The sequence below is a fragment of the Galeopterus variegatus genome, unplaced genomic scaffold, assembly GCF_000696425.1.
Source record: "Galeopterus variegatus unplaced genomic scaffold, G_variegatus-3.0.2 Scaffold89, whole genome shotgun sequence".
In the NCBI taxonomy this organism is placed as follows: Eukaryota; Metazoa; Chordata; class Mammalia; order Dermoptera; family Cynocephalidae; genus Galeopterus; species Galeopterus variegatus.
In genome coordinates, this window is record NW_007726200.1 from 672,547 (window position 1) to 699,366 (window position 26,820).

Here is a 26,820-nt window from a genome sequence, read left to right on the forward strand (position 1 = left end):
AGGCAGTGGAGAAGGAAAGCAAAGGGATGGGTGTAGATCAGGACCTGTATGGTCTGCTCTGGCCTCACCACTTGCTATTACACTCCTTTTATTTGACAGTGGGTTGTTCTTATATGATTTGGAAGGATTAAATTTCCAAGAGCTCCCCTTGTTCATTAGTTAGCTGCTTATCCTTTCTGGCTTCCTATCTTAGAGGGTTGTTGAAAGGATTATATGAGATGATATATGTTAAGTGCCTGGTACAGTGCTTAATATATACTAAGCAACAAATGGTAGCTATTGTTGTTAAGGCATGAGATTTACTCTTGTTAGCTATTGTGGCTGAGTCAGATTTTGAGCTCTTCAGAAATAACACTATCTGTAATTCTTGTACTAATGTTCTTTGAAGCAGAAAGTCCAGGCTAACTGTAATGAGATGGTGAAGCACTGTTTTTTTTTTTCAATGAGTAACTTCACTTAATGAATTTCTCACTCTGAAGAAATTCTTAGATGGAAGAGAAGCTGTGTTTAGTAAGCATAAGTAAACTTACATATAGTACCTATATATGGTACTATGTGAGTGTCTGAAGGAGATATTTAATAACAGCTATTATCATCACAGTCATTAGCTGACATTTATTGAGCACATACCACATGGTGGCTTCTGTCCTGAGCACTTTACATGCATCACCTTACTTAACCTTCACAACAACACCCACGAACAAATAGATATCGTGCTGTTCTTCATCAGGGAGGCAGAGTCACTTGCCCAAAGTGACACACTAATAAGGGGCAGAATCCATATGTGAGCCCCATTCTCCTAACACTACATATCCTGTCTCTCAAGCTAAAATACAGGTGTTTCTTTTGTGCCATTATTTTGTGTCAACAACTACAAATGGGTGCATGAACCAGTTGGTCACTCTGCATGTTTTGGTGTAACTCCTTGCCCTTCTGCATGAACTCCTATAGTATATTACCGTGTCCTTGGATTTGTAATTGATGGTGGCTGTTATCTGAATGGACAGGTGTGCAACTGCTTATATTCTCTTGGCTGAAGAGGAAGCAACAACCATTGCTGAAGCAGAAAAACTGTTTAAGCAGGCCTTGAAGGCTGGAGATGGCTGTTACCGGCGTTCTCAGCAGCTACAGCATCATGGATCCCAGTATGAAGCCCAGCATAGTAAGGTTTCCTCCAGGTTGACACATTGGGAGATGAGAATTATAAAATGATTAATCAGAGCAAATTTTCAGTCCAGTTCAAAATACGATTTTCCGAATGAGAACAAATACTGGCTTTTGCTTTCCTTGATTTTTATTAATGTTTTTCCTTTCCAACAAGTGCACTAAGTACATAATTAACTTACAGCTTCATTATTGATTATGTCCACATTCTCTTTCCTGCCCATAGCTTCCTAACCCCAGAAATAAATGGCAGTAACCTTTAATGGTAACCTTTTTTCTCCTTAGAGTTCTTGCATAATATTTCTGTTCATCAGTTGCTTTTCTGTCCCATAAATTTTAAATCCAAGTTGGGAAACAGAACTTAAATTAGTGTTAGTGTTATCAAAGCTTTGATCTTATAAGTCTTCTACAGCATGGACTGAAATAAAGCAATTAAGAATATAACAATTATTGATGATTGTATCAGCATTTAGTTCTTATTTAAGGAACACTGGTATTGGCTTCCAGAGAGAAAGAGCCATTAGTTCCTAATTATTTATCTTTTTTATATTAGAAATAATGCCTTCTTTTACTTAAGATAACTCTTTAAAATCTGAGAACTTTCACTTCAGTATACTAAACTGAGAGTCAGTGATATTTTGGGGGAACAGTATAGAAACAAGACAACAAAATCATTTCTGGAATCCCCTGAGCCCCTTGACTCATCCCTTTGTTGGTTGTTTAAACAGAAACTTAGTGATCCTTGTGGGAGGAGAGTGTTTTTATGGTTCAACCGAAATTTGGGTTGTTTCTTTAAGGTGGAATTTCTCTCACTTCATTTCTACCTTCTGCAACTTGGAAAATATTTGAGATTATAAAATTAAATTTTAATGTTGAACTTGGACTTGGTGTGAAAACTGACTGCATTAGTCCCTGTGACTAAAGTGCCAGGAAGATCTTTGTATTACAGCCTGCTATACATGAGTGTGTCCACGCAACCCATTGATACACAGGTGTTTATTGTATTCTGCAGTGAGTAATATATATTAACCAAGTCTCTAACCACCATCTATATTTCACGTTTTTTAAAAAACAGTATAATGCAATGCATTTTGAACACATGTAGTAAAAGTCAATTTTCGGAACTAGATGTAAATTAATACATAAAATTACATAACCTATTATACAACTTGGGACATTTTTTAAATTTTTTTCTTTAAATCAAATTCTTTCAACCTGTTGCCTACATCTATCCAAAAAATATAATCACATCTTTAAAATAATTTGTAGGTACTTGGCAAATTTTCAGCACACTTCTTGTTCTCATTGTTTAAAACTTGAAATGTTAGGACTTTGGTCTTAACATCTTTTAATAGTTGCATATTATACATGTACTTAATCTATAACAGGTGTGTCATATTTTTCTCAAACATGGTAATTTTATTGAGGATTAAGCACATGCATGTTCTCACTGGTCTGGAAACATATCCAAAAAGACATATAATTAAATAAAAGATTAAGATAAGAAGTTGTTAATGTACTTTTTAAGAGCCATTTTAGTGACTATTTTTATAACTATTTAGCTTGTCAGTGCTTTCTCTAACACCAGGGTAGTTTTTCATTTTGTTGCATACTCTATTATCATATCTGGAATGTGTTACATTGCCATCTAAAATTGACTGCTTTGGGGACCTGGAGATGATTATGATGTCACTAGTGTTAGGGAAAGAATAATATAAAACAGAAGTTCAGGATGAGGCTTCTCCAGACTTAATGTCAAGAATGAAAAAAAATAGTTCATCAGGATGCAACCTGAGATTCACCTCTTTGCATCTTTACCAAAAAGCATGCACGCTTGAAGAATGTGGAATTCTTGCTTATAAATTGAATGCAACGTAGGTATGTTCATTTTCCTAGCACTTAGTGGCAGATGATTTTATTTATTATCAAATATTCAACATCCTAACTCAAAAGCATGGATTTGGTAGTCAGTCACATGATTTGACCTTTGGAAGTCTAAATACTTTTACTTTACTTTGTATTCATTCTACTATTAACAAAGTTGTCAGTGCTCCTGGCAATAAGGAAAAGCCAAAGGAGTAGTCTGTCCTCTCCAAGGTTTTCCTTTAAGGGCAAGGCAAAATGGCCTCAATTTTTTTCTTGCTGCTCAACTGAATGCTCTTTTTTAAAAAAAAATTTTGGTGTTTTATGTCTCCTCTTCAGGACGAGACACCAATGTCTTGGTCTACATCAAAAGAAGGCTAGCAATGTGTGCCAGAAGACTCGGGAGGACCAGGGAAGCAGTGAAAATGATGAGAGATGTGAGTTTGAATTTGTGTTTGGGATCAGTGGCAATACACCTGGCTTAGAGATGTGGGAACCCCCTGAATGGCCATACAGATAGTACCAGTGATGGTGTGATGGTCCCATGGACTCTGGAGCCAGAGCACCTGGGGCTCAGCCCTAGCTCCCAACTTACTAGATGAACAGTCTTGTGCAAGTTACTCAAGCTCTCTGTGCCTTGGGTTCCTCATCTGTAAAATGGAAATAACAGTAGTAATCCTCATAATTACCACATAGGATTGTTATGAGGATTAAATGAGATAATACATGCAAAGCTTTTAATAGAGTAACTGGCATATTTTTAAAAATCTCAGTAGTTGTCCTTATTATTAAACCTTTGGGGTTGTAGCCAGTAGCCAATAATGAGATCAGCCATTTTAGCTAACTGACTTTTTCTGTGTGTGTTTGTTAGGAAGATTTGAATAAATTATGGGTCAAATTGCTACCCTCAAATTTAGTAATATTATGTATCCTATTGTATATATTTTGTATTCATAAATCCTTTTGTAGTCATTTCAAGCATTTTCCTAGATTCTTGAATCAGAATACTTTATTAGTAATAGTCAACATGAGAATTAAGAAGAGAGGAAATAGATGAGCATTTTAAAACAAAAGAGAACCAAGGGAGATTATTATTATGTAACTTTAAAACAAAAGAGTGGTTTTAAGGGAAGTCAGTTGAGGAACTTTTACTTTCACCTTTTTTTGCTAGTAAGAAACACTTTTCATAAAGAAACTGACACCAGTGTGAATTGTGTTTGTAAGCCATTTTCTTTCTAAAAACAATCTCAGAAAACCTTTGCCAACATTTTATTCTTCTGCTGTATTTCTGAATTAGGAGACATAGATAACTGCCTGTTAAAACAGTGAAAGAACCAAGGGGCAGGATAAAAGCAGCATCTTGCCCAATTCTCAGCTTATGAATTTGAGCACAGGATTGTGCAAACCTAGTGAGCCTTTTCTCAGTGTGTCTCTGGAAAGGGAGTTACTCATGTGAATTCTCAGTTACTCTTTGGAGGAAGGAGCCTGCAACCCAAGGCCTGCCTCTGGTTATTTCTGCAAGTTACAGCTTAATGTGAGAAGTTCCAGGTAAGACCCATGCTTGGGTTCTGGCTACTCCATTAAGCAACAGTGTAGCCTGAGGAGAGGAACAAGAGTAGGAAGATTATAACATAATTCTGTTTGACTGAAGATGATAGATGCTCTTCAGGCAAAGTCACTGCAAAGGGGATCTCCCAGGATTAAATTCTTTTGGTTGAAGGAAGAATTTAAAGAATGCTATGTAGCATAAGTGCTTATTAAAAAAAAAAAAAAAAAAATAGAGGCCTTTACAGATCATTTTAGAACTTTTAGCAAGCTAAAGGGAAAACAATCCATTTTGAATATTGACATTGAGGATGTTTCCTGCGTTGAGTTTTTGAAGGGGTGATCAACTTTATAACTTAAAAGGAAGGTCTTCATTCTTTAAAAATTATTATTTTGTAACTCTTTAGATTCCCCACTTATTTTTGGCTCTTAGCTGCTTTTTAAGTCAAACAGAAATAAGATGGAATAATTATTTCTATAATGTTTTTAGTGAGAGAGCTTATTAAAATATTTAAGTCAGGCAGAAATTCCATCCTTGATATATGAAAGAAACTCTGCCAGTCACCTTGGCTATGAAGGATGGGGTATTTCTTTATCTTAACCTGGCCTAGCACATTCAGCCTTTAACAAGATGTTTTACATTTATTACCTCTTCTTAACCTTAATTAGTCTAGAACAGGCATGCATGGAGGAGCAGATTTTGGTGGTTTTCTTTATTATATGCTTAAGCAACTTCATACGAAAAACAAATTCTGATTAATTCCATTTTTTTCTATCAATCTCATTCTGCTTATCATCATTTTCAGTATATATGTATAAAATCTCCCATGATTAAAATCAATACATCTATTCTTTGATTTGCTTTTTAATATTTCATTGACCTAGCCCAAATATAGATCTTGGAGGAAAGTCTGGGATGCATTGGAAGAAATACTGGGCAGGGAGTCTAAAACCTGGATGTGAATTTCAGCTTTGGTTTTTACTAGCTCTGTAACCAAAGGCAACTGACTTTCCTTTTATGGGCTTCATTTAGTCTTCTATAAATTGGGGATAATGACTCTTACCTAAAAGGATAATTAATGGGGAGAATTAAATGAGATAATGTGAAAGCACCTGGCAGATAGTAAGCATGCTTATGATTTTTTCCCCTATTTTTTCTCTATTGTATAATTATACTGTAATTTGCTTGTCCTGATGGACATTTTGGGATTTTCTGATTTCTTTTTTTTTTTTTTAATGAATCAGTCAGACAAGTAATCTCTCTCTCTCTTTCTACATATGTGTATACATAAACACACATGCATATTTATGCATGTTCATATCTGTGTATATGTTTGTTTCTTGCATTCATTTCTAAAAAAAATTGTCATATTCTTAAAATACCAGTACCTGTTGCCTTTTCTCTGGGTTTTTGGAGCATCCAATAGATGTGGGCCCTACTGTTGTAATAGTCCTGTGAGGGACAACATCAGACATGGTGGAGACGTGTTTTGAATAGTGATATTCAAGGTGCTCTTCCTTTCAGAAACTCCTTTTATTAAATGAGGAGGGAAGGTTGAATACCTTTCTGTCTGTTAAAGCTGCATGTGACCCCAGCCTTGTAGGAGACAATTGGTGGTCAGGCCTAACTTGTTTGACTCTTCTCAGGTAGTGGGTCATGCATAAATGGGGATTTGAATGAGGGGCTCACTCCTTTAACAGCATGCACATAAACCATCTCGCTGGAAAACTTCCTCTGATAAAATAGCAGTTGATTCCAAGCAGCCTGCTGATAAAACTTTCAGGCAAGAGGATCTAATTTCTCATTAAAATGTAGCCTTCCTCTTCCCATATTCATGGGTTTAAGCTTTCCTAGAGCAAATTTTAAAGTGGAAATAGAAATACGACAGTTAGAATGCCTTGTATGTAGAAAACAGTCATTCTTAAAAATTAAAGAAGAGAAAACTGTTAATTGGTGATATAGCCTGAAAAAGAATAAAAGGGAATTCTAGGAAGGTCAGCTGTAGAAAATTTCTTACATTTCTAAGGCCCAAGATTGTATTTATGGATCAAATAAAATATTGGTAGTGTCAGTGAAATATTGATGAAATAAACACATATCAACTCCTTAATGTCAAGATTCATGGCTTTTCATTTTTTAAAACAACACATTAATTGATTTGAATTCCTAGGATGTTTTTCAAAAAAGCTCACTTTAATTAGCTTCCTTGCCATCAAGAATACAGAAGCTCCTTACTGCTGAAGGACTATTTAGCAGTGGGTAGAGCTAAGAAAGCATGCTGACTTTTGAACTTCACTGTAAAGTGTTATTTGTTATTCAAAATGAAAAGGGTTGCATTTTCTCCTTTCTCAAATTTTAGGAAAAGTGTTTGTGCTTGTTCTCATTTTGGGTGATTTTGCCTCTTTAACATTTAATTATATGACACAATTTATTTTTTTCCTTTTAACTTCTACTATTTAGCTAGCCTCAGGTTTTTCCTCTATCTTTTTCTGGCTCTAATTGAGTAGATTTGGAGGGGAATTCATAAGGCTGATGACTGTGGCCTGGCCCCTTAGCCATGCCCTGTCAGAACTGGTGTGGATAAATTGGTAGGGATGGGATAGTCTGCCTGTGTGAAAGGACTCAGAAGCTCCTGTTGCCCAAGGTCATTTGTTTGTTTGTTTGTTTGTTAGTGACTGGTAAGGGGATTGCAACCCTTGGCTTGGTGTCGCCCGCACTGTGCTCAGCCAGTGAGCGCACCGGCCATCCCTATATAGGATCCAAACCCGCGGCCTCGGCACTCCCAGCGCCACACTCTCCCGAGTGAGCCACGGGGTCGGCCCCAAGGTCATTTGTTCTAAAGCAGGCACTATTGGCATTTTGGGTCAGATTATTCTTTGTTGTGGGGGCTGTCCCGTGCACTGTAGGATATTTAGCAGCATCCTGGCCTCTACGTACTAGATACCAATAGCAACCCACAACCCCAGTAACTTCCCAGTTGTAACAGCCAAAAATGTCTCCAAACATTGCTAAATGTCCCTTGGTGGGCAAAATCATCCCCCATTAAGAACCAGTAGTCTAGAGAATCCTGAGGTGAGTAGATCTGTTTCAGGGCAGACATGGAGTTTTTATCTACTCTGCTTGTTAGTAGTCTGGGCTTCCTCTGGTGTGGGTATAAGCCTTTAAAAAACTCCTAGACTTGACCAGCCTGGTTTTGGGGGCTGTTTTGCCCAGACAGGATTCCCTGAAGAGGCATTCTCAGTCAGGAAGACTAAATGAGCTTGGAGGTTTTGGGTGGGGTCCTGGGGGGAGGGCTGAGAAGAGAAGGGAATGTGAAGGCCTCATGTGGGCTAGTGGTCTCCCTTGCTCCTCATGCCTGCTTCCAGATCATTGTTCACCTCCTTTCCCTAAAATCTTCTGCTCCTTTGAAAGCTGACTGTATGGTCTCCGACTTTATTATGCTCTCTCGACTGTTTCCACTACTTCTTGTAGTTTTCTGCAGACCTCTGAGCCATTCTCCCTCCTTGTTTCACTCTTTCTTCAAACTGCCTCTTTCCATATGCTGGCCTCTCATTTGACACAGATCATCATGCTGTTCTTGAAACATTTTATTTATTTGATTTTAGGAAAACATGCTCTCTTAGTTCTCTTAAAATCTTACAGTCTCCTTGTTGACTTTCTCTTTGTTGGCCCATTCTTGGTGACTACATTCAATCTCAGAGTTTTAAATACCTTCTAAACACTGACAGATATTTCTTTTTTTTTTTTGTCTTTTTGTCTTTTTTCGTGTCCGGCAACGGATCGCAACCCTCGGTGTCGCGCCCGCACCTCGCTCAGTCAGTGAGCGGGAACCGGTCTGTATGTGGGATCCGAACCCTTGGCGGGAGTGCCACCGCGCTCCCAAGCGGCACACTGTAGCAGTGCGCCACTGGGCCGGCCCCACTGACAGATATTTCTATAGTCTTTCCTGTGTTCTAGGTATTTTTCTACATACTTTACAAATATAAATTAATTTAATTCTCCTAACAACCCACACCCCTTTTCTTTTTTTAATGTGTTCGATCCAGCAGCAATTGCAAATTGATTTTTATTTTATTTTATTTTTTTGGCAAGTGGTCAGTACAGGGATCCAAACCCATGACGTTGGTGTTATAAGGCCACATTCTAACCAACTGAGCTAACCAGCAAGTCCCTCCTAACAACCCTTGACATAGGTGCTTGTTCAGGGTCACATAGCAAGTGAGTATTTCTGAGTGTGGTCTACCTGCATCAGAAGTGCCCAGGATGTACGTTTAGTACCCACCTCATAGGGTTGGTGTAAGGATTAAATGGAATAATTCACACAAAGCACTCAGCACAGAACTTTAGGAGCAGTGAGGACTCAGTGTTGCTATTCTTACCATTATTTTCCAACATATATTAGGTGAAAAGGAAAAGTGTAAACATTAGGTATAACTTGATTCAGTTTTTTTCAATTAAAAAATAGATGCTAATATAAACCAGTGGTTCCCAAACTTGTTGGTCTCAAAATCCCTTTAAAATTATTGAGGACCCCAAACTTTTGTGTGGATTTAGATATTGATATTTACCATGAAAAATAACTGTTGTTCAAACAAAAAATTAGTAAAAAGAGTGACATTGCTTTTATACTTTTGCAAGTCCCTTTAGTGTACAGCTGAATAGGAGACAGCTGGAGGCTCATATCTGCTTCTGCATTTAGTCTGTTCTGATATCACCCAACATGTAGCCTTGGGGTGCCACTGTGTAGATTCAGGAGAGAGTGGAGTGAAAAAGGCAAAAAATAAATTATTATTTATGAAAATAGTTTTGCTCTAAAGACCCCCTGAAAAGATATCAGGAACCCCTAGGGGTACCCTGGCCATACCTTGAGAGCTGCTTGTAGAAGCATAAGAAAAAACCTTAGAATATAGAGAAAATCATTAGCAATTATATCATAGCTGTCTTTCTGTTTTTTTATAAATGTTATGTTGAATTATTACAATAAACATGGTATTCTCATTTTCTTCTGATGAAAAAATAAAATTTAAAAATATTGAGATGACTTTCAAAAGGGTGAAAAGTGGGTGCAAGAAAGGTAGAAAATGTGGTAGACACAGAGAAATGTGGGTAGGGGGAAGAAAAACTTCACCTACTTAAAATTTTAACTTAAAATTCAACCTGTGACTAGTTTATTACTAGGTGTATTAGTTTCCTAGAACTGCCATAGCAGTACCACAAACTGGGTGGTTTAAACAACAGAAGTTTTATTCTCTCATAGTTCTGGAGGCGAGAAGTCCAAGATGAAGGTGTGGCAGGGCCATCCTCCCTCTGAAGTCTGTAGGAGAGACTCTTTTCTTGCCTCCTTTTGCTTCTGGTGGTTGCTAGCAATGTTTGGCTGTCCTTGATTTGTAAACACATTAATCCAATCTTGTCTCTGTCTTCACATGAGCTTCTCCCTGTGTATCTGTATCTCTGGGTCCAAATTTCCCTCTTCTCATAAGGATACATAAATACACATTGTATTTATTACCTTGTCTTAACTTGATTATTTCTGCATAAACCCTGTTTCCAATAAGGTCACATTCATAGGTACCAAGGGTTAGGATTTCAACATGTCTTTCTGGGGGACACAATTCAATATACCACACCAGGTCATACAAAAATATAGATAATCTGTATATACTTTCATTCTTTCCAGAACTTGACTGCTATATCAGGTCAGCCAAAAACATGTTTCATATGCCTTTGATCATGTTAAACCGATTCTCAGCCTAGCCTGTAAAGATATAACTGCTAACTATTCCTTTGAGTTCTTAGCCTTGGCTCCTTATAAAAAATAATCAGAGGAAGCTGATTAGTTTCCCCATCCTTGGGCTTGTTTTCTTCCTACATTTTAATCATCTTCTCCAGGATTCCCAGCTGAGAACTGGAGGGTTTCAGTTTTTGTTATCAATAACTTATATAATGAGTGTTACCATGTGCCATACATTCTGCTAAGAAATTTAAGTATACTGTCTTATTTAATTCACACATACTATGGGTGTCCTATTAAATTACAAAAGTAATTTATGCTCATTGTAACAAGTCAAAGAATAAGGAATTTACAGTATCCCCTCCACTCCTATAATGCCATCTCACTTAGGTAATCAGTACTTGCAGTTTGGTCTATATTTTTCCACCTCTTTTTCTCGGCTCATACAGATACATAACTGATCATGTAAAGATTTTGAGCTGAGTTGATTTGTATTTTATTCAAGGTTCCATGAGAGAAATAAGCCTTCATGGGGATGCTCAATTTCTGAGGATCTTTTGTGGGGGCTCCCTCACTCATGAAAACATACATGTTTTGAGATAATATATAGTACCAGTTCCCTTGATCTCTTTTCTCACTTATTTTATCCCAATTCTTAATTTTTTTTCTTAGATCACTTATTCGTGTGATCCCTTTATTAAGGGAAGATTAGGGCTGGAAGAGCAGAGAGAGACAGGGATTTTTGAGCCAAATTTTAAAACTATGCAAAAAGGGTAAGTGAAGCTCTCTAGATTTTGAGCAATACTAGTACCATGTTTTTCTTGTGTGTCCCTCTGAGCACACAGAACACTTCCATGCAGACACAAGCAGTCAATAAAAATATTTGAGTTGGTGAATCAGAGCTATAGCTTACAAATTTCCAGTTAATGCTTTGTACCAATTACCTTTGATTTCCAGCTTCTTGTTGATTATGATGCCTCTTTGGTACTGGTTTAATTTTGATTTTCTACCTTCCTTTAAAGTATTAATGTGTATTTTTTTAAAGTAATGTAAATAAAATGAGTTCTGCTTAGAAAATTATTGTAGATGTTCGTTATATATTCCTTTTATGTTTTTAGAGGAATCTGGGGAGTGAGTGATTGACCTTTGGGGATTAGTTTAGTAGCATTAACAGTTTGAGGATGCCCTTTCGATGATTTGTGAAGAGGAGCACTTCTGGGACTAATCAGAGCCTTTGGAGCATTAAGGACTGCTGATTTGCATTTTTGCCCACTTATGTTCATGAGGGAAAATCTTCATGAAATCTGTGATTTGTAAAAGGGAACCATCATCCTCTTCCCAAATTGTTTGTAAAACGTATTTTAAGGAATAGTTTGCAACATAAATTCTGCTCTTACTGCAAAGGTGCAAAAATCTTTTTAGGTGGAAAAATGCTAAATGAATATTTTGGGGGTTAATTTTTATTGCCTTTATCACCCCTTTTCCTCACTCTTAAATTTTTTAGTACCGTCCTTCCCTCTGCCTTTCCATTCTACACATCACGTTATTTACCTTGTATACAATATTTCTTGTTGTTGTTTTTTTAGTTATCTTGGATTATTATGGATAACTTCGTTGATGAATTGATTTAGAAATTGTTAAGCTTGATTGTTGAAGGAAGTACCATTATGTGGGAGTGGGGTATGGGAGGAGGAAGAGCACCTTTACTATGTTCAGCCGACTAAGTACCACTTGAACACAGTTACTTTCAAAGCTTTTAGGATACCCAGATGCATCATTGAACTAAAGACAAAGTATACAGTGAAATATTTTAGTTCTTTTAATTTAAGTGTTTCTGAAGTGATTGTTGGTATGATTCTAGATTTGATCTTTGCTACACTTTCAAATAAAGAAAAAGTGAATCTTGAAAGTAAATGCCATACATCAAAACTCACTAATCTTCCAAGTTAGACTTTATATGAACCCCTGCCTTCTTTTTGATCATGATTTTCTTTCCTGGATTTTCCTGATGATGTTGTTTAAATTTACTTATTCAGTGAATTATTGGTAATTAGGAAGAGTGTTTAATTAATGATAGCAAATAATAGCTTTATCAACGATTGATTTACCTAATGGTAATCACATCAATGATGAGGAACCACAATTTTATCAGCATTACACTCTGTATTCACTAGGTATAGTGAAAAGCAGGTGGTAAACATTCCCAGGTGAGAGTTTTGGCTAGAAATAGTGTTATTTTATTTGCTGTTAGGTATTGTCATTTGCATGACCGATAACCTGAGCTGTCTCTTATCAGGGTTTTTTAAATGCTGGATGCTCTTTTTTCAATACATTTAGTAGTATTTGCTGCTAAGTAGAGCTTTCGGTTTGTATGGCTGGCCCATGATCAGTTCTAGCCAGATGCCTCCCATCTGAGAGACTGATTTAGCTTCACTCCTCCAAACTCCTGTTCTTGGCCTGCTTTCCCAAGTATTGATCTTTGGCTTCTGTTTCTCCACCTTATTTATAACCAGTTCTTCTCTTATTCCTGCTGTTCTGTAGTTCACCTTCCCAGAACTCAATCCTGGTTTCATTTAGTGGCTCCAATCAGGCCCACAGTTTTTCTGGTTCCACTTCTTTTCCTTTTTACCCTAAAGCTCTGATTTTGGTCTTCCTGTACCCACATTACCCTCAACCATCTATCTTCCTTATATCCATTCCTTTATTCAACAAAAATATACTGAACTTCCACTTCATGTCAATCCCTGTTGTAGGGAATTTAGTATAATCAGTTAACAAAATAAAAACCCAAGCCCTTATGCAGCTTACATTCTAGCAGGAAGGAAAGACAAATAAATAAATAAATAATAAGTGTGTATTTTTATAGTGTATTAGAAAGTAGCAAATGTTGTGGAAACAAAGATAAAGTACAACAGGATAAGAAGGATTAGGAAAGCCAGTGGGCTGTATATATGCTTGATTTCAGTATCTCTTGCCATTTCACTCTCCAGAATGGCTGCTTATGATTGATTATAGTCTCACCAGCAATACACAACTATGCCCATATATCTCAATAGTAGGCTTTGCTTTAAGCACTATATATGTTTAATATACATGCTTTTAAAAAAATTTATTACATATAGTTTTTCATGATGTTATTTCATAGTTTAAAAATACGTACTGCATCTATGGTTTTTCTTTTTATTTTGTATTTTATTTGCCTCTTTCTACTTTTATTTTCCCTGATTAGTCTTGGCAGAGGCTTGTCTGTATTATTAATCTTTTAAAAAGGATAAGGATTTGGTTTTGTTTATTTTCTCAACATTTTGTTTTTATTGCAATTTTTCTCTCCATATTTGTATTATTGTGTTTCTTCTCTTCCTTATCCTTCTCCCCCTCCATCCTGTTGCCTTTTTACTAGTTTAAATTGACATTTAGCTCCATTTGATTCTAAGCATTTCTTAAGTCTTTTATAATTTCATCTTATCCCATGTAATATGTTTTTAGCCCCTCATCATTGATTGATTGACAATTTTTTTACATTATGCTTAGAGAACATGCATGATATGATATTGATTTGGGGAGAATTTACAGAGGCTTCCCCTGAGGCCTAGTATGGTCATAAAATTTTCGTAAATGTTATATCTGTGTTTGAAAGGAATATATTCTCTGTTGGGTATAAAGATCTTTATGTTTGAGTTACTAGTTTGAGCTTATTAAACATGTTATCAAATCTTCTGTATCTTAGCATATTTTGTCTCTTTGCTCCATCAGTTTCTAAGGATATGATAGGATATTTACCTCCATTTCTTTATTAATCTGTTTTTTCCATGCTTAGTTATTTGTTGCTTTATATATTTTGAGGTTATATTGTTAGATGCATTTATGTTGAAAATTATTTTGCCTTATTGATATATTATCACTAAGAGTATATAATGTCCCTCCTTTGTCCTTTATATTTTTCTTCCTTGATTCTTTAAACTTATATTGAAATTAGCTATTCTTGCTTATTTGAATTCATATTTGCCTGGTATATTTTTTCCAAATTCTGTAATCGAGCTTTCTGTATACTTTTTTGATGGATCATTTGGATTTGTAAAAATTTTGCTGAATTCTGTCTTTATTCAAACCTGAGGCTTTTTGATTTGGTTGGTACATTTTTCCTATTTCTGTTTATTTTAATTATTCTGTTGAGAGTCCCAGAATAATTACTGCTTTTTTGGGGGTTTTTTTTGTTTGTTTTTTGTTTTTTGCTGTCTTTCATGTTTTGTATTTGTCACAGTTTCTCTCTTCCTTTTTTCTCTCTTCCACTGAAAAGATCTCCTGCTGGTCCAACATTTTAAAATTGTACTTTATTCTTCTGATAAACCCAACTATCTAAGATCCATACTTATATTTATGTTTCTTGACTACTTGTTAAGCTTAATAATATTTATAAATTCTTCCAAAATGGTAGTTAACTTAGCATGTATTAGCTTCCCCCACCCCTAGACTCACTCAGTGACCAGAGACATTTGTGAACAGCTTTTCCTCTTGTGATATATACAGAGAAAACTGATATCTGAGTTGCTGCTGCCCTGGTAGGGCTGCTTCTGTGACCAGGAGCCAGTGAAGTCATTGTTCTCTAGGGTGAACAGAGAGGTGATCACTGGAAACAGACATATTAGCTGACCTGGGCCAGCAAGAACAAAAACTATAAAGCAAGCAAAGCCAGCAGTTCACGTGAAGACCAGGGAGGCCAATGAATTGGGTCTCCTGGTTTCCCTTTTTAATACTCGATGCTAAAGCATTGCTTATAGCCTCCTTTCTGGACAACTGTCTCTCCTACTTGTTTTTTTTTTTTTTTTTTTTTTTTTTTTTTGTCTTTTTTCCGTGTCCGGCAACGGATCGCAACCCTCAGTGTTGCCCCCGTACCGGACCGGGGACCGGCGACGGGATCGCAAGCCTCGGCGTTGCTCCCGCGCCTCGCTCAGCCAGTGAGCGGGAGCCGGTCTGTACGTGGGATCCGAACCCTCGGACGGGAGCGCTGCCGCGCTTCCCAAGCGGCGCACTATCTAGTGCGCCACCGGGCCGGCCCTCTCCTACTTGTTAAGAAGATACCCTGATAGTCTTCCTCCCTCTCCTTGGGCCTAGGGAAACTACCTTTGTGACTCAAGAGTTCTCTGGTGCATAAGGCTACTTTCTGAGACCTCTCACTGAGCCCTTTAAATACAGGTTTAGTTTCTAGCAGGGTGTCTTGCTGTACTCTCCCACCAGTAAAATTTCTACTGCCTGGAAAGAATAAAAGTAGTTACCACTACTTTTCCCCCAAATACCCATCTCTTCAAGTCAAATGGGCTGTCCCTCCAGCTTAATGTATCACTGTCCTATTTCCCACTCTGACTCATGGCTCCTTTGTTGTCCCCTGGAGTGTCAGGAGCAGCCCTTCTCAGGTACTAATTAGGGAGATGATCTCTGTTTCTGCTCTGATGAGTTCCTCTTGCATCTAGGTGTATAGGGGTAGCCTTGTCCTCCAATTTCCCTATCACCTTGACTGTCTTTGTCCTATTTTTTTCTTCTTGTAGGCATTGTTTTTTGAGCCTGCTGACATTCTATTCTAATATGGATGGATAGTTGTTTAGTTTATTTGTTTTAAAGCTTGGTTCTGCTTTTATTACACCTGTTTCCTTTTATTTTTTTTTATTGGGAGAACTTACCTCAGATATCTGGTGATCCTTGGCTGAATATTCAACATTTAAAACTGAGGCACCAAAAAGCTTTTTGGGGGCTCTATGTGTATATCCAGGGCTGCTGGCCTGGTGGGCTTTACTTTTGGGTGCCCAGGCAACTAGCTTATCTTTTTAATCACATACCCCCCAAATGTTACTATCTGCATCTTTTTTCTGTAGTGGTTCAGCTTCTGCATCAAGCCTTCTGCTTAGGGAGTACACACCTGACTGCCAGTGTTTCTTGGAGCAGGTTGGGAGAAGGGAGGTGTGTCATTCACTGTCCAGACTGTCACCTTAATTATTCGGTTTTTAGCACCTGGCTTCACTTAGCCCCTCACTGTGCATCATGTCCCAGAATCTGCAGTCTGTACCACACAGTTTCTATCAGGAATAACCTGCTGGTTTCCTGGTTGCCTGTGGTGTGAAAGAAACTGGGGGATCTAATCACTCTGGATACAGACTCCTGCTTTCTGGCTCTGCCATCTCCAAATTTGGAGCCTATCTGGGCCTCTTAGAAGAACAGCTATAGTTTCCTCAGCTTCCTCAGCTGCAGCCTAATCAAGTCCCATTTACAAAAGAAGCTAGTCCTGTCCCCTGGCTTCTTCTGTGCCTCATGCCTTCAGGTGCTATGCCCATCAGGATTTTGTTTCCTTTCTGTTGGTCTCACTCCCTGAGAGGCTCTTAAGAGGTATCTTTTGTTCACTCTCCTCAGGCAGTTAGCTGCCTTTGTTCTGTATGCTTTACATCTCCTAAAAATTCTTTATAGTCCTTTTCTCTTGACTCCTCTGTTTATGGGGTTTTGCTTTTTAAAATTCTTCCATTTTCTGGAAGAAGAGGGGTTAAATATAAGTGGCTGGTCTGGCATTTATTGCAACTGTTGCTTCCCTCTTGGAACACTGTCTTCTGTTCTCTGTTGTCCTTCACTTGCATAATTTTTCTTCTCCCTCTCCAGCTGCTTTTTCTCAGTCTTTTCCCTGGCTCCTCCTTACTGTAGCTTCTTGGTGCTGGAGTGCTACAGCCTCTGTCGGGGCTTCCATTCTTCCCTCTGACACGCCCTCCCCAAATGATCTCACTTGGTCCTATGACTTTATTCAGGCTGTAAGGCAATGACTCCCACATTTGCATCTTCCTCTTAACTTCTCCACCAAACTCCAGATTCATACTAATTTGCCTGGCTGACGTCACTACTTAGATATTTGATGAGCAGCTCAAACAACATGTCAAAAAAGTTGAACTTTTCAGTCATTTACTCCATATCTGTTTCTTCACTATCTCGATAAGTGGCATTGTATCTGCTTAGTTGCCTAAATGAAAAACCTCTGAGTTATCCTGGATTCCTCTTTTTGCCTCACCTTCCACATGGAATAATGTATACAACTCCTGTTGGCTTTATGGCCAATATGTGCACACAGTCTTATCCACCTCTTTCCAACCGCACTACTACTATGATCCTCATTCAGATCACCATTATCTTTCATCTGAACTATGGAATTGGTCTTCAGACTCCCATTCTTGCCCATCTAGAGTCCATTCTAAAGAATGTAACCCAAGCTACTTTTTAAAACTCAGATCACAACCAACTTGTCATTTTCCTGCTTAAAAGCCTTAAGTGATTTACCATTGCATGTAGAATAAAAGGCAAACTCTTTACATGGCCTGCAAGGCCTTACATGATCTCATCCCTACCTACTTTTCCAAACTCAGCTTATGCTACTGTGTTTCTCACTCACTAGGGCTGTAACCACATTGGATTTCTTTTTGAGTGTGCCAAACTTGCTTGTTCTTTCCTTAGGGCCTTTGCACAGGAATTCTGTGCTCCAGATCCTCACTTGGTTGGCTCCTTCTTGTCATTTAGACTCAGCTGAAATATCATTTTAGAAGGGCCTTTCATGATGTCCAGCTGAAGGAGCATTATGTCATGTCCATGCACATGCTATAGCATTCTCAGTCACATTCTGTCTCACTTTTTATTTGCCATTTCACTTTTGAAATTATTTTATTTGTTTACTTATTTATTGTTTGTATTCCCCACCTCCACTAGAAAGTAAGTTCTAACGAATGGATGGGTGGATGAATGCCTAGATGGGGAGTAGATGGGAGCACTTCCCACCCCACATCTCAGCAAATGTCAAGATAAGAGGACTCAACTGAGAATTTACAACTCCCTTTTTTAAAAAGAACTGAAAGTCCTTTTCCACTATGAACAAATCTTCAGTTTCTTTAGTGAGCACCTCTGTAACGTAGGCAGTCATTTCATTTCCATTAAAAACTCACGAGCATGAGAAGGGCTGCTCAGCCCAACTTCTCTGTAGTCAGGTGTTTAATTACCTATGGCTACTGCCCCGTACCCCGCTCCTGCTTTCTGGCTCTGCCAACGCCAAATTTGGGGCCTCTCTGGGCCTCTTCTTGGAAGAACAGCTGCAGTTACCTCAGCTTCTTCTGCTATGGCCTAATCAAGTCCCGCTCTCAGTTTGACTTGGAGAAGTTTGTTAAAATCTCTTGTTCAGTGACTCTGCCAGCCATTCCTCCTACCCTCTTTGCTGTTTTCATCACAGATATAGATTTGTCTCCTTTTGTACCATTTTCTTATAATTTCAATAGGTTTTGTGGAAGAAAGAGGGGGTAGACTTGTTTGTTCAGTCTTTCATCTTCATTTGTTAAGTCTTTTGCCTGAGTTCTTTTATTACTGTGCTGTGGGGTGCATAGACCCTTCTCAAGTAGACTCAAGAGTTTTTGCGTTAATTAATAACTGTGTCTGGTGTTCTCACACAAGACTGATTTCAGGGAGAAAAATATTTTTAGGTCTTTCTCTAGAGAGTCAGGGATCATCTTGTGCTGCTTCTTCAGAGTACAACATGTGTCCCTTTCAGAGAGAGAAAGAAATTTTCATTCCTCTCCTGTATAGTTTCCTTTTTCAGCCTTGCCTTCTACTTTTCAGTAATGGAGAAACATTCATATCCAATGCTCTGGGTTTAATTTTGTAGGTCCTGGTAGAACAACCCTAGTGGATTTTAGGTCCAATTTGAGAGATTTAAGAGGTAGAGTTGAGAGAAGATGGAGAGTGATTGGATAAGTTTTTTTGTTACTGCATTTACTTTCAGGGTTTTGGGTGTTGTGTGAGGGAAGGAGTAAGGAGAAGTCATGGGTGACTTCTGGATTTCTTGCTTGGGAAACTGGGGGGACAATTATACCATCATGGGGATAGAGATTATAGTATAGGTTTGAGAGAGGGGTGGGCAGGAGAAATGATTTCAATTTTAGACATAAATTTTTTGCAGTACCTGCAGGTCACCCAAATGTAAATATGTAGTAGGCAGTGGGATATACAGACCTTGAGCTCAGGAGAGAGATCTGGGCTTGAGGAAGTTCTGGGAAGTGATGAGCATGGAAAGTGGTTAAAATTGTGAGTGAGGATGAGATTATGGAGGGAAGAGTGAATAAAGTAAAAAAAGAAATGGAGGGGAGTACAGAGTAGATCTGTCAAAGGAGACTTGGAAAGAAGTGACCAGAGAAGTGGGAAAAAGTTGAGGAAAATGTTGTGTCATGAAAATCATAGTAAGAGAACATTTCAGGAGGGAGGAGAAATGGTCAACAGTATCAAATGCTGTTAAATAGAAGAGGAAAATGTGTATATGATATGAACAGTTCTTAGCCCAGTACTAGTCATACAAGTATTCAGTAAGTATTTGTTATACAGAAAAATATTTGTTACATTTTACCCCAAAGAGTTGGTTGGCAATTTGGCAAAAGCAAGATTAGTGGGGTGGAAAGAGTATAAAATAGATTGCCTTGTCTTGCCTCCTGAATGTGAGGTAATGTGTTTTCTGGAGTAGTAGGCAACTCTTTCAATAAGCTTGTATGGAAAAGGAAAGAGAGGAGTGATAGTACCTAGAAGGGAACGTGAAAGCAGTAGAAGACCTGATGTGTTCAAACGTTGATGGAAAAATATTGAGAAGAGAGGGAGTCCATATATACAGAAGAGCAAGAAGGCAGCTGTCAGCAAACCAGGAAGAGGGCCCTCACCAGAAACCAAATCTCCCAGCACCTGGATCTTGGACTTCCAGCCTCCAGAACTGTGAGAAATAAATTTTTGTTGTTTAAGCCACCCAATCTGTGGCATTATTTTATTGCAGCCTGAGCAGACTAAGAAAAAGAGGCATTTTCTCTGTGGCTGATAGGGATACAAAGATGGATCTAGATGCAGTTGGGGGCTGTCGTGGAGGGGTAGGGATGGAGGTGAAGAGATTGAAGGGGGTCCTCCTGCTGACTTTTGTTGACTTGATTAAGTAGAAGACCACATGATCTGCTGAGAGTTAATTGAGAGGACATGGGTTAAGAGTTGTGGAATGGAGGAGCAAAATCACCAGGGAAATACTTGAGGTTTACTGGGCAGTTTGGCCCTGTAGAGGTTGGAGATTATCATATTTTAGTTGTTCCCTCAAACCTCACATATGTATCCTTTGGCCTGAGGGTTAGACCAGAATTGATAGATATCTGGGTTGATCCAAGGTCTGGGTGTTGCTGTGTGAATGAAATGGAAAAACATGGGAGGTAGGACACTTAGGCATTGGCAAGGAGATGGTAAGGTGATGGGCTATGGGCTTTAGGCTGGAGAAAGAAGAAATGGGAGGGAGGGTAAGAAGGGAAGATACATTCACTGTCTTCTAAATACAAGCATTTAGTGAATGCCTAGGAGGTGCCAAGCCTGGTTGTAGGCACTAGCTATATAGCAGACAACAAGACAGACAGCATCCCTTCTGGCATGGGGAAGGGAGACATGGACACTGAAGACAGTTACAGATTGTAGCTAGTGCTGTGAAGGAGCTAAACAGGATGCTGTGGTAGAGGTAACTCAGGAGGGCCTCACTTAGATAAGTGCTCAGGGAGGGCTTCCCCAGGAGGCCTTATTACTGAGATCTGAAGGGTGAGAGGGAGCCAGCCATGTGAAGATCTGGGAGAAGACGTTACAGAGAGAGGAAGACTTAAACAGATATCCAGAGGCTGGAGATAGTTTAACAAGAATGAAAAGGAGGCCAAGGTGAGCAGAGTTTGCAAAGGCAGACCTCAGCCACTGTTATTCAGGGCTTTGCAGAGCTTAGCAAGGAGTTTAGATTTCATTGTAAGTACAATGGGAAACTTTTAGATTGTATACAACCAAGGAGGGTTGTGATCCTACTAATGTTTTTGTAAGATTACTGGGTACATTGTCCAGAATGGAAGCATTGTTAAACAGTTATAATAGTAGTCCAGGTAAGAGCTGATGGGGATTTGGGTTTGGGGGTGACAGTGAACAAGTGAATGGATTTGAGATATATTTGGTCATAGAATCAATGGGATTTGACTATTAGCAAGTCCTATTGGCTCTACCCTTAAAATGTGTTTAGAGTCCTACCTCTTCTTACTATGTTCACAGCCCTCCCCTTGGTCTAAACCATCATCATCTCTTGGATTCTTATTATAACCTAACTGGACTTCCACTCTTGTCCCTTTGCATCCCCTCTTTGCACAGCAGCTAGAATGGAGCCTTTTAAGACATATGTTAGATAATGTTATTCTTTGGTTTAAAACCTTCTACTAACCTCTCATTTCACTCAGAATTTGAACTCTAAAAGTGGCCTGCAAGGCTCTACACATCAAGCCCACACTGCCGCTGTGTGTTCCCTGTGTTCCAGCCACACTGGCCTTCTTGCTGTTTGTTGAATGTGCCAAACTCATTCCCACCTCAGAACCTTTACACTTGCTGGAAACTCTCCCTGGAATGCTTGACTTCCAGAAAGCTTCAGGACTCGCTCCCTCACCTTCTTCAGTTTCTGCTTAAATGCCATCTTTGCCATCCTGCCTTTCCTGATTGCTTTATTTAAAATTGCATCTGCCTGTGCTACACTACACCATCATTCCCCAGCCTCCTTTGCTGCTTTATTTATTCTTCTTGAAATTTATCACCATTTGAAGGTCTACATATTTTATTTATTTGCTTATTTTCTGTCTCCTTTCATTAGAACATCATTTTCAGGAGGGCAAGAATTTTTTATCTGTTTTACTGTATCCCATAGAACAGTACCTGGTACACAGCAGCTGCTCAGTAACTATTTGAAAAATGAATTCTGAATAGATTGGATGTGGAAAAAAAAGAAATAGTATAATCAAGGAAAACCTAGGAGTGCACAGGTTTTTAATCTGATCAACTTGGTGGTGGTCATACTAGTTACTGAAAGGAGGATGACTGGGAGAGGACAGGTTTTATTGGTAAAGAAGGAGTTCTTGGGTCTTGTTAAGTTTGAGATACCTATTATACCTCCAGGTAGAGATTTCAGAAACACAATGGGATATGGGTCTGGAACTCAGGAGTGAGGCGTTTGGGAGTAATCAACATATATATAGAATTTAAGGCCATTGTATTGGATGAGATCATGAGTGTAGAGAGATAGAGGAGAGAGAAGATGAAGAATTGAATCCCAGTGGTCTCCAGTGTTGACAGGCTGGGTAGAGGAGAAGCATCCAATGGCTTCTGAGAAGGAGCAGCTTGGAAAGGTAAGAGTAAAACCAGGAGAGTATGATGTCCTGGAAGCTAAAAGAGGAAAGAATTTTAAAAGTAATGGGAATGGGCCGGCCTGGTGGCGCACTGGATAGTGCGCCGCTTGGGAAGTGCGGCAGCGCTCCCGCCCGAGGGTTCGGATCCCATATACAGACCGGTTCCCGCTCACTGGCTGAGCGAGGCGCGGGAGCAACGCCGAGGGTTGCAATCCCGTTGCCGGTCCCCGGTCCGGTACGGGGGCAACACTGAGGGTTGCGATCCGTTGCCGGACACGGAAAAAGACAAAAGACAAAAAAAAAAGTAATGGGAATGACCTGAGAAAGATAAGGACAAAAAAGTAGCAAGGACAGGTGAACTGGTGGTCTCAGTAAAAATAAAGAGGAAGTTTAGTGGGAATAATGATATGAGATAACTGGAGAGCAGTATATTCTAGTAAGAGAGATGCATATTTGAATTTTAGGTGGAATATGTCTAGATGATATCAAGGTCTAGAGTTTGGCTATGACTTTGAGTTGCTTAATTACAGTGGAGAGACAGTATTTTGCTTTGGGAAGTTAAAACAACTGATAATCTAGAGTATTTGATGGGATGTTCACGTGGACTGAGATCATCTACATAGAGGGCTTGAGGTCCAGAGTAAGACTATAAAACTGAGCTTGAGGTCCAGAGTAAGAATATAGAACTGAGTGCCAAAATCTTCAGAGGGTCTGTTACTTGGTAGGAAACATGGTCAAAGGGTGGGAGCAGATGCTGGAGCATTATGGCATGAGCTTCTGAGGCACAGGAATTGTGTCAAGGCCTGAGCAATAATGATCTGAATGTGCTCTGGGGAACTAGGAGAAGCCAGCCCTACATCCTGCCTGGTCGACACAAGTTTTGTGTGGTAAATGAACGCTGCAAAAGAAGCAATGAACTCAGGCTAGTGTTCTGTAAACAATAGATGGATGTTTTGGGGAATGGTATATCATAGACTCAAGTTCCAGAAGGGTTCAGTGGAAAGAGTTGGAGAGGAAAGAGCACTGGAAGGCAAAGTGATTACAGAGCAGTGTGCGGATGGATATGAGAGGCTGGAGTACTGACATTCTGCCTGTTGCTGTGAAAAAATCTTCCATGATAGTTAATTTTCAGCATGACCGTTGTGAGATGCCTGTGAGAGTGAGTATTTGTTAACTGTGCCCCAGATAAAGAAATGAGTTAATCTCTTGAATAGAGTTATTTACCATTACCCATGTGAATGTGAAAGGGTGTCTGCCAAACACAGTGATTGTGGTTTTGGCAAGAAAAGTCCTTTCTGACAGTAATTGTTGGCCAGTATGTTTAGCTGCATGTTGAGGCCACTCCTGGAACAGGAGAGCAATGCCATGTCATCACAGAGTGAAGGATGCTTATCTCCTCTTCACTGTGGGCCTGCTTCCCAGGCATTCAAAATATGCATCAAATTGTTCATGTTTGTGCATGGTCTCAGGGCCAGGGTACAGCCCTATTTTAAGCTTCGTAAGATGAGAAAGAAATGTTTTACTCAAAGTGTTAGTGATCAGTTTTGAGGAATTTCTTTTACCCAAGACAACATAAGCTTCTTTTCTGCCCTTTTCTCCAACAACCTCACCTTGGGGTTCCTGAAACTGCATTTTACCGTAGAGTTTAGAGTGGGTAAACTTTCTCCATAATGACATAGGTAAAACAGTCATGCTATCAGATCTTTGATTTTGGGAAGAGATATTCTTATATGTCTTTAAGGTAAAGAATTGTCACTGAAGAAGAAAATCTTTGAAGATTTCTGAATTCTCATCAGGGTTGTGCTTGTTTTATCTTTAACTGGTTGAAGAACAAACAGAAGACGAAGTTTTTTACAGAAAATATTTTTGTTAGCATCTATGTAAACACAAAGCTTGTCTCATTCACTGACATTTTTAAGGAAACGTTCCCTCTCTGGAAATGAACTGAACATAATTTTGACAGGAAAAGTAGATAATTAGATAACCTTCTATCCCTTTGAGTCTTTGGGAGATGCAACACTGTCATTGGAAGATCATCATGCCTGCAACTGTTACTTCTCTCTTTAGTTTCCAATGATGAATTTATTGATATAATGTGTTCAGTTCAGTGAAGAGCTAGTTAACTGGTGATTTAACAATCTGTCCATGCAGATCATGTATTGACCATATTACTTTTCAGTAGTTGCAGCTTAATATTTGTCTTTGTATTAGTTCTGAAAATGACATTTTCTTATTAGTGTATGTTTAAGCCTCCAAAGACTGCATTTTATAGTAATCTGTGTAAATGGAACTCCCATGGGCCTTTGAGGATTCTGGTAAACAGTTCATTCTTTGCTTTTTCATGGCCCGTGGTGTCAGTAAAAATCACAGACAAAAGAATAGCAATACAATATAGAATGTCTTATCTATTTTCTATTTATGCCTTTATTTGAAACTATAATTAAATAATGTCAAACTTGCAACTATAAGAAAATAGTATCTGCTGTTCGAATATAATACAGGCCAAATTCTATAATATAATTAGGCCAAGCTTGCATTTACCTCAGTAGGAATCTGGCTGAGAATCTCTTTTAGTTACCTCTTCCTTAAAATATGTAAGAATTTTCCCATTGCTTTTCTCACTCAGGGAACAATACATGGATAGCTAAACTAATAAAATGTTTAAATAGGTACATATCAAGCTTGAAAGGTTTAAACTGTTGTTTTCATCCTGTGAGTCAGCTGAGAAAAAACATACAGACTATAGTTCTAAATTATGTCCATAGAGTATTTCAAATCTAGTGAATTAACTCTCCTTTTTTTTCCCATTTGAGCTCATAAATGTTAACCTCAGAAGTGCTTCAAATTCTTCTATTGAAATAAACTTGAACTGACAATAGCCAGATGATTGTAAAATTGAAACTGAAATTCTATCCTTGGCCCATCCCATGTTCTTCCCCATAGGTATTAGAGGAATCATAGGAGAGTTAGTGTGTTCATTCTACACAAACTATAATATTTGGGCAAAACAGGGCATATATATTTCTTGCTGCCAGGAGAAAGCAATTACCAGTGTGGAGAAGATAGCAGGCAATAAATAAACAGAAGTATGCTAGATAGAGAGTGAGCTTAAAGATTTATTTAGAATGACTTAGCTTATAGAAAACAGGCCTGTATATTTATCATATGCTTTCATTCAAGTTTGATATGGGAACTGTGGTCTTTTCTTAATAGAAAGGCTAATTATGTCACAGAGCCATTTTTTTGTACATTATTTTAAAATAAATAAACAAATTGAGATATGCTATATTATGCAACTAAAAACAAAAAGGAAACTAGTTGCATATAGCAAAACAAATACACACTTTGAAAATGCAGTATACCTGTGTCAACATTATGTGAGGATAATGGCCCCCATATGGTATCAGGTGGGAGTTGTATGTGCATGTGAGCTAAGTGTTATCCCTGGCTTGCTGATAAGAAAAATGCACTCACCCAGAGCTAAGACATTCCACTGTCCGTAGATGTAAGGCCAGACCTATCTGATCGCAAAGGTGGCAGTGCTCTTGACTTCTCTAATGTGCCTTCTTTCCCATGATGAACACTTCCCTATATATATTCTCTTTTATTTTGAAAACAGTATGCTATCTGGAGAAAAAGCAAGAAGGAATTTTTATGACAGAAATTTTTTCTTGTTAGGTAGTCTTATCTAAGCCTAACATCAACCCCAACACTAAGGGTTAGACAGGGAAGAAACTTACCTCATAGTTGGTTTAACTCTGAGTGCAATATAGTTGGTTATGGTTGGTTATAGCTGTCTTAATCTGAGCAGCAGTCAGGGTGAACTAGTACTTCATATAATTTCTCATACTGCATCTCTCAGTGAACTACTCTGGAACTCAAGTGGAGAATTAAAAAGTGGGACTCTAAGCTGTGAGAGAGTAATTCCTGTGAGATTAGTAATTACTATCTTGATATCATTATAGAATTCAAGGACCATGTATTAAAATCTGTTAGATCAAAATATTTGGGGAAAATTTGCTAAATATTGTTTAGTCAGAGATACCTTTTTCCAGGCTCTAGCAACACTTTAAGAAGCTATAGAGTCAATCCCACAAAGGGAAGAAATAATGTTGCCTCAAAAGGCAATTAGGAGGGCCGGCCCGGTGGCGCACTGGATAGTGCACCGCTTGGGAAGCGCGGCGGCGCTCCCGTCCGAGGGTTCGGATCCCACGTACAGACCGGTTCCCGCTCACTGGCTGAGCGAGGCGCGGGAGCAACGCCGGGAGTTGCGATCCCGTTGCCTGTCCCTGGTCCGG

The 26,820-nt window shown here is 38.7% G+C and overlaps 1 protein-coding gene across 2 annotated transcripts in view; it reads left to right on the forward strand.

The window, feature by feature from the left end:
* The window catches only part of ST7 (suppression of tumorigenicity 7), a 204,862-nt gene that overhangs the window by 108,729 nt on the left and 69,313 nt on the right, over positions 1–26,820 (forward strand). For both annotated transcript variants that reach the window (XM_008581019.1, XM_008581028.1), the window contains 2 exons: positions 1,008–1,162; positions 3,367–3,464. In XM_008581019.1, the coding sequence (XP_008579241.1) occupies positions 1,008–1,162; positions 3,367–3,464 (253 nt within the window). The remainder of the gene's footprint in view (positions 1–1,007; positions 1,163–3,366; positions 3,465–26,820) is intronic.